A 13,230-nucleotide genomic window follows, 5' to 3' on the forward strand; every position below is an offset into this window, starting at 1 on the left:
GAAGTATAGATACTTACCTGCTTTATTTTGCAAACACCAAGGATGAAAAATCAGAAAGTCAAGGAAGAAAAATGAAAAAAAATTTCTAGTCTGTGAGAAATGTGACTAGTCTCTTCCTGGTATTATTTTCTTCTCCGTACTTCTTTACTTATCTAGAATTCTTTCAAAATAGAAATTCATTAATGAGAGGAAATGTTTTGTTCTTCCTAAGACTGAATCCACATAACAGTTTTGTTGAGTAAGGAAAGTCATCCCAAACTAGTATAAAGCAATGATTTAGCCTTGTTCAGAAAAGGCAAAATTTCTTTCTAAATTATGAGGTAATGAACATTGTAATTACTCTTAAAAGATATGTAGTATGTCCTGAGCAGTCCATTGTATTTTTTTAAATTATAACTTTCAAAATCTCTTAGCTTCCCTTTACCCCATGGTGAAGATCTCGCATAGATCTCACACTAGATTCATCCTACGTACATCTCTTTTAAGAGAGAAAGATGTCACCTACCTAGTTTTGGGCTTTAAGAGAACAGAAATATGTTTATGTCAATAGGTCTTTTCCAAATACCTGCTTTAAAGTAATTTTGAGAACACATTATTTGAGTTCAATTCTGATAACTTCCATGTTATACACACTGTTTTTAAACACGCAGACTCTTTTCTTAGAAACCATAACTAACATTTGTAAAGCGCAGAAAACAAAATCTTCATTAAAAAATTAAACATGTAAGTAACCATGTAGCACCATTTAAATATCAGCTCATAGCTTCTATTTAGAGTTTATATGAAATCATGAAGGTGGCTGCATGCCTAAATTAAGATGCATTTCTCCACAGGAAAACACTTTAAAAAACTCCTAGTAAAGGGCTCAACAATTCTGAGACAGATTTTGGAAAAACACATTTTAAAAGGTATAAATGTTAACAAGAAAATACAAGGCTTATAATCCTTTCCCTTTCAAGAGAAAGGAATGCATTTTTTAAAAAGCCCTGCACTAGCTCCATTTTTATGTTATGTTGGTATCACATTACCTGATTCGTCTATTGATGGACACAAAGAGGTTACCTTTGAATATAAGCTTTGTACTTATATATTTGACACTGGTCCACTTCATCTTCCAAGCCAATCTCTGTATGACTTGAGAAACAGAGATCAGCAAAAGTCCTTTGCTTTTTACACACAGATGTTCCCAGAGCCCCCAGCTTGCAAAAACAAAGTACTTTGTGTTGTTTGGCTTTAGTGCATTTGTGTTACTCTGTTTTAACACAAATCCAAGCAATTTTACATATGCAAGCTACAAAAATGTGTCTTCTGAGATCATAGAGTAACACAAGTTCCTTGTGTTTACTTTTCCACAAGTACATCCTCCAAAATTTAAAATGTCACTTGTGTGAAAAGAAACTGTTTGTGTTGATTTAGTCCCATGATTTGTGTGCTAGTACCACATTGCATATACATTATATGTAGAGTGTTTGGGGGAATTGTTGTATATGTGTCTCAGCATTAAACCCAGATTTGCTTTTCTTTTGTTAATGACAGTGGAGACGGTCAAGACGATGCAGGGGAACTTGACTTTAGTGGTCTCCTGAAACGTAGGTGAGAACCCATTGATGGAGTGAGGCGCTTTGGCCTGGAAATCTTTTAGATACCCACTCAGAGAAGTCAAGTTTAAAGTGGATCTTTTTCAAAGAATTTTTCATTTCTTAAAATGTGTTTCGCTTATGGAATATTATAACAGCGTTGACTAAGAGACAGTGAAACAACTGCCTACTAATCTGCTAAATATTTTAGCTGATGCTTTTACTTTCTTTTTAAATGTTTCATGAGTCTTCACATATTTTCTTACTAGGGGATGAGGAAATTTGAAAACTGAGACAGAAGACTTAAATGCCTGAAAACTTCTTATTTCTCTCATGATTTCTAGTATTTCAATCATGATCCCTCATCATGATTGAATAAATAAAGCCTCCATTCTCCTGCTTTTGATATTTGACTGAAAAGTCAATTTCAAAATTTTGGTAGAAGTCTCAGCAGATGTATATATTTATGTGTATATATATGTGTGTGTGTATATATATACACCTACTTTAACATAGTATTGATGATTTACTGCATTTCATCAAATCTAAGACACCATGCTAATATATACCTGTATTATAAACCACTAAGCAATGAAAAAAATTGTCCAAATAGCTTATTATGACATACTGCTGATTATAAGGTACATCCTTATTTCAGAGATATTTAAAATGCCCAAAATTTGCATTTTTGGAAGGGATAAAATAGTAGTGAAATGGAGATAAGTGTTTAGTATTATCACTCACGCTCCTTTAACTTTGTACTCTCTGGCAATAAAATTTATAAATTTTCATTATAGATGTTTAGTACACAACCATTTTATAGAATTTCTGCCCTATATATGCATATTTATTTTTTGTTTTTAATCGCTCAGTCGTGTCCAACTCTGTGCGACACCATGGACTGTAGCCCACCAGGTTCCTCTGTCCATGGGATTTCCTAGGCAAGAATAGTGGAGTGGGTTGTCATTTCCTTCTCTAGGGGATCTTCCCAACCCAAGGCTCAAACCTGCATCTCCTGCATTGGCAGGTGTATTCTTTACCACCTGTGAAGCCCATATATGCACATACATAATCATAAATATACTATATTATATATATGTTATATATAAAGATATACATATCTAGATAGTTGCTATAGCACAGAAGAAACATAAAGAAAATGATTTTTGCTAGGATGGTGTTTAAGTACCAAATTTGTGAATAAACAGTAAAACTACAACTCTAAATTAATGATATATAATATTGATATTGGGCTTCATTTAGTTTTTTAGGTTTACTTCTTATTATTCTTACTGCTTTCTATGTCTACTGAAAATCATAGGTATAGATATGCTTCAAAACAATTTACAAATGGCAATAAATAGGCTTGTGTTCATTCTCAGTTTAGTTGGGTGGCTTTATTCAAACCCTTGTCAATGAAACATTCACCCCCAGCTCTAAACATTTAGGCTGAGAACAGAAACATTAAAGGTGCCATTTATTAATAACCAAATGGATATTAGCCAATCAATAGACTTTGGTAGTATCAAAAACATCATTCCTTCTCTGGGTACTTCAAATAACTATTAGTCTCAATATTTATTAATTCTCCAAAAGTATTTTAAAGTAGTAGAATATGAAGTGACCTTAAATGAGCCGCACTCTTCCTGTTCTACAAGTGAGAGACCAAAGACCAGAGAAGCTGAGTGACTTAACCCAAGTCATACAGCTAACTTGAGGGAGGGCAGGGACCTCCATCCAAGTTCCCTTTTCTGAGTCAGGACACTTCCTGTGACTCCACATAAGAAACATCACTCTGAATCTGCCTGGGAAGTTGGCACCTTGTACACTTACAACAAGTTAAAACTTTAGGAAGACAAGAGGTTTTGGGGTTTGTTTTTTTTTTCCTGCAGTCATTTACTCAACCAGGAAAATGCCAAATGCTTTCTTTGTGTAGACTATAATGCTAGTTGAGGTGAGGAAAAGAAATCCAATGCCTTCCAGCACCTGGCACATGGAAAGATTTAAATACATATTTGTGGGAAGAAAAAGATAGTGGCTAAAACATGGATTTGAGTCTCAGCTCTCCCATTTACTAATTACTGAACATGACTTTGGTCAAGTGATATGTCCTCTCTGAGACTTGCTTTCCACAACTGTAAATGCCGAGAATAAATCTACTTGAGTATTATTGTGAGAATTAAGGTAAATGTAAGAGACCAGACTCATACAGGTGTCAAGTAAATATCCAGTTCCCCCAAAAATGTGACATTTTCCCTTGAAGAACTTACATTAGTGTTAACTATTTAATTTGTACTTGCCATCTTCCTCTACAAAGATTGAATCATGTGCTGATTTTCAACACTCCCCGAAAGGAGTTCAGGGTGGAGAGCAGAAATGAGGCACTCTATGCTTGGAAGAAAAACTGGAAGGACAGGTCTTCAGATAGTTATATTCATATATTTTTAGGAGCTGATTTTATGAGCCCAATTCTCATATCTCCTCATATCTAGAAAGCACTAAAATCTTTCGTGATAACGACTGTTCCTGAGAACTAGCAAAGCTTCATGAGACTAGCAGAAATTTTCCGTAAAACTATGTGCTTGATTGTGTGTATTGCGCCTTCACCAAAATCACATATATACTGACCTTCCTCACTGCCTCTCTGGAACAGTTTCTCAGAGCTATCTGAGGCGCTGTCTTCCAGGCTGCAGTCCTCATTTTGTCCCAAATAAAACTTAATTCGTAGCTCTCACATTGTGCAATTTTTTTAAGTTGACATTAGTAAAGTGACAAAATACACATACACACACATAATCAATCAATAAAAATGTAATAGATTATTAAGTGCTAAGTCTGATTAAAAGGAAAAGGAAAGAAAAATGAACACACTAGTTCTATCAGTAGTTTGCAGAGTAAAAGAAATCTAATGGTCAAAATGACTAAATAAAAAAATTATTAGAAAAAAATGAGCAGTTAACAAGTCTCTAGTTCTCATTTTCTTTACATCCCCTAATTATGATTTTGACTCATAATTAGATTGTTGTCACCATGAGACTATATTCATTTAATATACTATGTACTAATTTACCAGTATAACTTTGGAAATCATTGTGTTTTCCTACTAATTTGTGAATTGCATGTGTTTTCACTGTAATAATAACATGTGGTAATAACATTTCTACTCCTCCAAGAGTGTGTGGCAAAATCCTCATGAGAATAAATATCATTACCATCAACATCTTTATACAACAAAATATCTCCCTGCCCTGAACAAAGTTAGCATATTCCAAATAGACATTAGATAAATCACAGTTAGTCTTTGAGCAGTATCTTGTTGTGAGACTTGACCTATATAAATACTTTAAAGTTTTATTCTACATAAAATTTCTATTTCACTAGGATTATTAAGTTATAGAAATTTTGATGTAGATGGAAGTACTGTAAATGTTATATAGGTCTATGCCAATTCTCAGAAAGGAATCAGTAGTGCCTATAGAAATTTGGATTTTTCTCCCTGCTGAAATTTAATGTAGCCATAAAGATACGGTCATGAGCAGCCACCATGGTAAGTAAAGATGTGTTCTGAATGAGTTAAGGAAATACTACAGATGGGCGCCTTGTATTCCAGTACAAAATGAGGAATCCATCTTCTTGCAATTTGGGGTTCAGCTGAGTGGTGGAGAGGAAAGAAAGGAAGAGGCAAGAGGTTACTTGTATTTGTATACAAAGCGTGATAGGATTAAGGTCATTATAGAGTGGAATGTATTTTGGTGTTAATGAAAAAAATGGTGAGGATGATCAGTTTTATGAATCTACCAACAAAATTGACTCAAGAAATCACACTGAAAATGGTCTTTATTACTTAGTGACTTCCTCATGTAAACATTCACCTAAACCTCTGGGTATGTCTCAGTGTTTGATTTGTGCCTCTTGTTAGCTCTTTTAATCTGTCTTTATCATTGATATCTTTAAATCTTTTCACCAATGTCAAGAGGATATTTGAAATACGTGGGTAATTCTTCTTGGTTGAGACACAAACAGAACAAAATGTAGAATGGGATAATTTTACAGTGTGGGGACTCAGGCTAATATGACAAAAATAGGGCAATAATAAAGTGGATTGAGGAAAGTCCCACAGGAAAAAAAAATGTACATACACACACACACACTTTAATATCAATTCTCCAACATTTCCTGCAAAATATTTAAATGTTAAATTTGAAATGTGGACTGCTTTCAGGCAATAGATAGAGTAGACCAGAAAAACTATTACTAATATTTCAACTTCAGGACAATTTTCTTAGGCTTTTCAATTTCCCCATGTTAATAGAGGGTGTAGTTACCATTTCAGTGAAATGAAGAGTTGCATCTTGAATCTTTAAGAAGCACATTTTCCTAATGGTGTTTCTAGTCCTTCCCACAAAGGTCGCTGAGGGACCAATGACCTCTCACTTTCTTCCGTTATCCAGATGTGCCTCAACATCATTTACTGGGCAAAAGACTTACATGACAATGGAAATTAGATATGCAGAAGTCATCTTTGCCTAACGCCATCCTAAACTCTATGTTATGTTTACATTCTCCTTCCCTATGATTATAACCCAGTATTTCCTCAAGAAATTCTGAAATGGGTATAATTAATATGACAGTGCAAACATACGTAACTCATTATTTGCTATCATGATAACATGCATCTATTTTCACACTGATGTTTAAGATGTGTTGACCAGTTTTCCTGGAAAAATCATACCCAAACCAGCATTATTCACAGTAAGTAGTCACTAAAATATTTCCAGTTTAACCTTAGTCGATAAAAGCACTCAACTAAACTTAAACAAAATTAGAACTTCTTAGCTAGTTAAGGAAATCAATTTAAATTATATTTAGCATTTGCAACTAAGGCTCTTTCCCTGAAGAGTGTTTATTTCTGAGTTTTGTTTCACTTTTAGGTTTTAAAATACAGACAAGTGTATGTACTTTAAATCCTATGTATGTGTGTGTATACAGTAGTTATATATGTTCTTTATATGTTCTATATATTCTTTTGCCAGTGGTCAAAATTTAGAGTCATGATTTTGATAATCACACTAAGTTACTGTCAGCTTGCTCATGGAAACTTTTATGACTTGCTTTATAGTTTCACATTTATATTGTCATGATTCAAAGCAGTTTATACCCAAACTGCTTCCAAAAAAGTTCCGGACAGTACTTTAAGATGAAATATGAGAGAATTTTGAGTCTCATTCTTTTCATTCTGACAATTTAGAAAAAAAAGTTTTCTCTTTAAAATAATATGTATACACGAAAATCATATGAAAAACAACCACACCAAAAAAACAGAAACAAAGAACAAATGCTTAGTTACAGTTTCAAATATTTTTTGTATTAAAAAACAGCAAAAAATGGTTAATGTACACGTTTACTAACATGGTAGGGAAAATGCTATTTGCAAAATCTGAAGATTTGAAATAGTGTTATTTGTACCATCTCCATGCAGAGTTAGAGTATGCACAGCAATGAAGGCAGAAAGAGCACTGTTCTTTCATGGACCAACACCTAAAATATTCTGGTTCTTAAACCTTATTTCAATGTCTAAATCCTAGATGAAAACTGATCTTTTAAGTTTCTCAAAATCTCATCTCCTATTTAGATTTTCAGGTTGAAAATAAGTAAAAATAGCTTAAGGATATTTCCTGAAATCCTTCTATCTCCTTAATACTGTGTTTTTAACTAGGAAAACGAGGGCGTTAATGCAAGTGCACGGATGTGATCTTTGACTATGTAGAAGTTGCCCTGAGACTTCATGTAAAGTAGACTTTCTCCTTGGCTATTGAAGTACTCAGGCTTTAAACAGAGCTTTTAGCGCTGAACCAAAAAATCGGTACCATATTCCGACTTTCCTGGTCTTTAAAGGCCAGTGGGCAGCTATTAAACTAGGCAATGGTTCTCCCCGGTTAGGGAGGTGAAGCAGCAGGAGGAACAACCCGAGGTAGACGTGTGGGAGCTGCTGAAGAATGCGAAACCCAGCGAGTACGAGAAAATCGCCTTCCAGTATGGCATCACTGACCTGCGTGGTATGCTCAAGCGGCTTAAGCGCATGCGCAGAGTGGAAAAGAAGAGTGCAGGTGAGGACGTCTGAGCACTCCTAGGGGAGACGATAATCCTCCCTATTTCGTACTGGGTTTATAGGTCGGACTAGCTGTAGTGGAATTTGCAGGGGTTACGCTTCTCTTGGTTAACTTGGCTTCGGGTGAAATAGTTCACTGCCCCGCACATCTCCAGCAAAGTAGGTAGTGGACAGCTGCTGAAGGTTTAAGGTAACAAAAGTTCATTACAGTGACACAATGTATAATGGAGTACTAAATATTCCTGTGTTACTGGGAATTTCTCAGCAGCCCCTTTCTCCATCCGCTGCATCTCTCCGTCACTCTCAGATTCCTGATTCTTATTTAGGTAGAGTAGATTCTGTGTTTGTTTTACTGTTACATTCTTCCACCCATTTGATGCGTCATGGGGAATTCATGTCTCACACCTGCTAAGGTAGCCCAAGTGTTTAAGCATGTCAATATTTGCGCAGGTTTCCACAGTACAAAAACTGTGATAAGCTTACTGTTTCAATCAGTCGAAGGCATTCCATTTAAGCTCATGAGCCATTGGAAGTATCTCATAAACTCTATGATAAAAAAAAACTATCTGTAAGACAGATGTACGCAGATAATGCCAATGAAACTGAAAATAATCATTTTAGGAGAATAAGCATGTCCTTCAAGTTCAAATTTCATTTGGATATTTTATAGTATACATTGCCCAAAGAATGAAGACAATCGTTTTTAAAGCCTCTTCAATAATTCTTTACTTATGTTTCTTCCAAAAGCATATGGACTCTCTTAAAATTTTTAAACCATCTTATTATTTATAAATCGATGCAGACTTCTAAAGTATGAGGGATAATTCAAAAGTTTCCTATTTTTTCTTTTTGTCTCAATTTATTCAGTTTTAGCTTTCAATATTGACTATTTAAATTCACAGCATATGCATATACATATTAACATAGTTTTGCATCTTCTCTCTACTAGCTTTTGCAAGAATTCTTGATCCTGCATATCAGGTTGATAAAGGAGGCAGGGTAAGATTTGTTGTGGAACTGGCAGATCCAAAGTTGGAGGTGAAATGGTATAAAAATGGTCAAGAAGTTCGACCCAGTACAAAGTAAGTCAAATTTTCAAATAATCAGTAGTAACTATATAAATCAAAGAGTAATTTGACTTGATTTTCTATGCTTGAAAGCACTTTTTAGTTATATTCGTATGATACAAAATCATATGAGGGGACGGCAAAAACTTTTCATGTATTTTGGAACCATTGAAGTTATGGTGCTTTACAAATTAAACCTTGCCTTATGTTTTAATTCTATATAAACTATTTCAAGTACTTGTAATTATGATTTTTTTAAATAAATTTATTTATTTTAGTTGGAGGCTAATTACTTTACAATATTGTAGTGGTTTTTGCCATACATTGACATGAATCAGCCATGGGTTTACATGTGTTCCCCATCCTGAACCCCCCTCCCACCTCCCTCCCCATCCCATCCCTCTGGGTCATCCCATTGCCCCAGCCCTGAGCATTTGTCTCATGCACTGAACCTGGAATGGTGTTCTGTTTCACATATGATAATATACATGTTTCAATGCTATTCTCCCAGAACGTCCCACCCTCACCTTCTCCCTCAGAGTCCATAAGACTGTTCTATGCATCTGTGTCTCTTATTCTGTCTCGCATACAGGGTTATCATTACCATCTTTCAAATTCCATATATATGCATCAGTATACTGTATTGGTGTTTTTCTTTCTGGCTTACTTCACTCTGTATAATGGGCTCCAGTTTCATCCATCTCAGTAGAACCGATTCAAATGTATTTTTTTAATGGCTGAGTAATATTCCATTGTGTATATGTACCACAGCTTCCTTATCCATTCGTCTGCTGATGGACATCTAGGTTGCTTCCATATCCCGGCTATTGTAAACAGTGCTGCGATGAACATTGGGGTACACGTGTCTCTTTCAATTCTGGTTTCCTCGGTGTGTATGCCCAGCAGTGGGATTGCTGGGTCATATGGCAGTTCTATTTCCAGTTTTTTAAGGAATCTCCACACTGTTCTCCATAGTGGCTGTACTAGTTTGCATTCCCACCAACAGTGTAAGAGGGTTCCCTTTTCTCCACACCCTCTCCAGCGTTTATTGCTTGTAGACTTTTGGATAGCAGCCATTCTGACTGGTGTGAAATGGTACCTCATTGTGGTTTTGATTTGCATTTCTCTAATAATGAGTGTTGTTGAGCATCTTTTCATGTGTTTGTTAGTCATCTGTATGTCTTCTTTGGAGAATTGTCTGTTTAGTTCTTTGGCCCATTTTTTGATTGGGTCGTTTATTTTTCTGGAGTTCAGCTGCAGAAGTTGCTTGTATATTTTTGAGATTAATTGTTTGTTGCTTCGTTTGCTATTATTTTCTCCCATTCTGAAGGCTGTCTTTTCACCTTGCTTATAGTTTCCTTTGTTGTGCAAAAGCTTTTAATTTTAATTAGGTCCCAGTTGTTTATTTTTGCTTTTATTTCCAATATTCTGGGAGGTGGGTCATGGAGGATCCTGCTGTGATTTATGTCGGAGAGTGTTTTGCCTATGTTTTCCTCTAGGAGTTTTATAGTTTCTGGTTTTACGTTTAGATCTTTAATCCATTTTGAGTTTATTTTTGTGTATGGTGTTAGGAAGTGTTCTAGCTTCATTCTTTTACAAGTGGTTGACCAGTTTTCCCAGCACCACTTGTTAAAGAGATTGTCTTTTCTCCATTGTATATTCTTGCCTCCTTTGTCGAAGATAAGGTGTCCATAGGTGCGTGGGTTTATCTCTGGGCTTTCTATTTTGTTCCATTGATCTATATTTCTGTCCTTGTGCCAGTACCTTACTGTCTTGATGACTGTGGCTTTGTAGTAGAGCCTGAAGTCAGGCAGGTTGATTCCTCCAGTTCCATTCTTCTTTCTCAAGATTGCTTTGGCTATTCGAGGTTTCTTATATTTCCATACAAATTGTGAAATGATTTGTTCTAGTTCTGTGAAAAATACCGTTGGTAGCTTGATAGGGATTACTCATTGTCACTATATTAATTCTTCCAATCCATGAACACGGTATATTTCTCCATCTGTTTGTGTCCTCTTTGATTTCTTTCATCAGTGTTTTATAGTTTTCTATATATAAGTCTTTTGTTTCTTTAGGTAGATATATTCCTAAGTATTTTATTCTTTTTGTTGCAATGGTGAATGGTATTGTTTCCTTAATTTCTCTTTCTGTTTTCTCATTATTGGTGTATAGGAATACAAGGGATTTCTGTGTGTTAATTTTATATCCTGCAACTTTACTATATTGATTGATTAGCTCTAGTAATTTTCTGGTAGAATCTTTAGGGTTTTCTATGTAGAGGATCATGTCACCTGCAAACAGTGAGAGTTTTACTTCTTCTTTTCCTATCTATATTCCTTTTATTTCTTTTTCAGCTCTGATTGCTGTGGCCAAAACTTCCAAAACTATGTTGAATAGTAGTGGTGAAAGTGGGCATCCTTGCCTTGTTCCTGACTTTAGGGGAAATGCTTTCAGTTTTTCACCATTGAGGACAATGTTTGCTGTGGGTTTGTCATATATAGCTTTTATTATGTTGAGGCATGTTCCTTCTTTTCCTGATTTCTGGAGGGTTTTTATCATAAATGGATGTTGAATTTTGTCAAAGGCTTTTTCTGCATCTATTGAGATAACCATATGGTTTTTACCTTTCAATTTGTTAATGTGGTATATTACATTGATTGATTTGCGGATGTTAAAGAAACCTTGCATTCCTGGGATAAAGCTCACTTGGTTATGATGTATGATCTTTTTAATATGATGTTGGATTCTGTTTGCTAGAATTTTATTAAGGATTTTTGCATCTATGTTCATCAGTGATATTGGCCTGTAGTTTTCTTTTTTTGTGGCATCTTTGTCTGGTTTTGGAATTAGGGTGATGGTGGCCTCATAGAATGAGTTTGGAAGTTTACCATCTTCTACAATTTTCTGGAAGAGTTTGAGTAGGATAGGTGTTAGCTCTTCTCTAAATTTTTGGTAGAATTCCGCTGTGAAGCCGTCTGGTCCTGGGCTTTTGTTTGCTGGAAGATTTCTGATTACAGTTTCGATTTCCGTGCTTGTGAGGGTCTGTTAAGATCTTCTATTTCTTCCTGGTTCAGTTTTGGAAAGTTATACTTTTCTAAGAATTTGTCCATTTCTTCCAAGTTGTCCATTTTATTGGCATATAGCTGTTGGTAGTAGTCTCTTATGATCCTTTGTATTTCTGTGGAGTCTGTTGTGATCTCTCCATTTTCATTTCTAATTTTGTTGATGTGATTCTTCTCCCTTTGTTTCTTGATGAGTCTGGCTAATGGTTTGTCAATTTTGTTTATCTTCTCGAAAAACCAGCTTTTAGTTTTATTGATTTTTGCTATGGTCTCTTTTGTTTCTTTTGCATTTATTTCTGCCCTAATTTTTAAGATTTCTTTCCTTCTACTAACCCTGAGGTTCTTCATTTCTTCCTTCTCTAGTTGCTTTAGGTGTAGAGTTAGGTTATTTATTTGATTTTTTTTTCTTGTTTCTTAAGGTATGCCTGTATTGCTATGAACCTTCCCCTTAGCATTGCTTTTACAGTGTCCCATAGGTTTGGGGTTGTTGTGTTTTCATTTTCATTCGTTTCTATGCATATTTTGATTTCTTATGTGATTTGTTGGTTATTCAGAAGCATGTTGTTTAGCCTCCATATGTTGGAATTTTTAATAGTTTTTTTCCTGTAATTGAGGTCTAATCTTACTGCATTGTGGTCAGAGAAGATGACTGGGATGATTTAAATTTTTTTGAATTAGGGTGATGGTGGCCTCATAGAATGAATTTACCAAGGCTAGATTTATGGCCCAGGATGTGATCTATCCTGGAGAAAGTTCCATGTGCACTTGAGAAAAAGGTGAAATTGATTGTTTTGGGGTGGAAAGTCCTGTAAATATCAATTAAATCTAATTTGTCTATTGTATCATTTAAAGTTTGTGTTTCCTTGTTAATTTTCTGTTTAGTTGATCTATCCATATGTGTGAGTGGAGTATTAAAGTCTCCCACTATTATTGTGTTATTGTTAATTTCCCCTTTCATACTTGTTAGTATTTGCCTATATTGTGGTGCTCCTATATTGGGTGCATATATATTTATAATTGTTATATCTTCTTATTGGATTGATCCTTTGATCATTATGTAGTGTCCTTCTTTGTCTCTCTTCACAGCCTTTATTTTAAAGTCTATTTTATCTGAAATGAGTATTGCAACTCCTGCTTTCTTTTGGTCTCCGTTTGCATGAAATATATTTTTCCATCCCTTCACTTTCAGTCTGTATGTGTCCCTTGTTGTGAGGTGGGTCTCTTGTAGACAGCATATATAGGGGTCTTGTTTTTGTATCCATTCAGCCAGTCTTTGTCTTTTGGTTGGGGCATTCAACCCATTTACATTTAAGGTGATTATTGATAAGTATGGTCCCGTTGCCATTTACTTTGTTGTTTTGCTGCTGCTGCTAAGTCGCTTCAGTTGTGTTCAACTCCATGCGACCCCGTAGATG

General features: G+C 35.2%; 1 protein-coding gene across 50 annotated transcripts in view; it reads left to right on the forward strand.

The window, feature by feature from the left end:
• MYBPC1 (myosin binding protein C1) overlaps positions 1-13,230 on the forward strand; it is a 99,768-nt gene that overhangs the window by 39,461 nt on the left and 47,077 nt on the right. For 49 of the 50 annotated variants that reach the window (XM_081595535.1, XM_081595537.1, XM_081595536.1 and 46 more), the window contains 3 exons: positions 1,537-1,593; positions 7,518-7,684; positions 8,636-8,768. In XM_081595535.1, the coding sequence (XP_081451661.1) occupies positions 1,537-1,593; positions 7,518-7,684; positions 8,636-8,768 (357 nt within the window). Of the gene's footprint in view, positions 1-1,536; positions 1,594-7,496; positions 7,685-8,635; positions 8,769-13,230 lie in introns of all 50 variants that reach the window. The other variant, XM_081595500.1, reaches the window with a different exon arrangement.

Source organism: Giraffa tippelskirchi, chromosome 4 (assembly GCF_054371585.1).
Source record: "Giraffa tippelskirchi isolate mGirTip1 chromosome 4, T2T-mGirTip1v1.2.pri, whole genome shotgun sequence".
Lineage (NCBI taxonomy): Eukaryota > Metazoa > Chordata > Mammalia > Artiodactyla > Giraffidae > Giraffa > Giraffa tippelskirchi.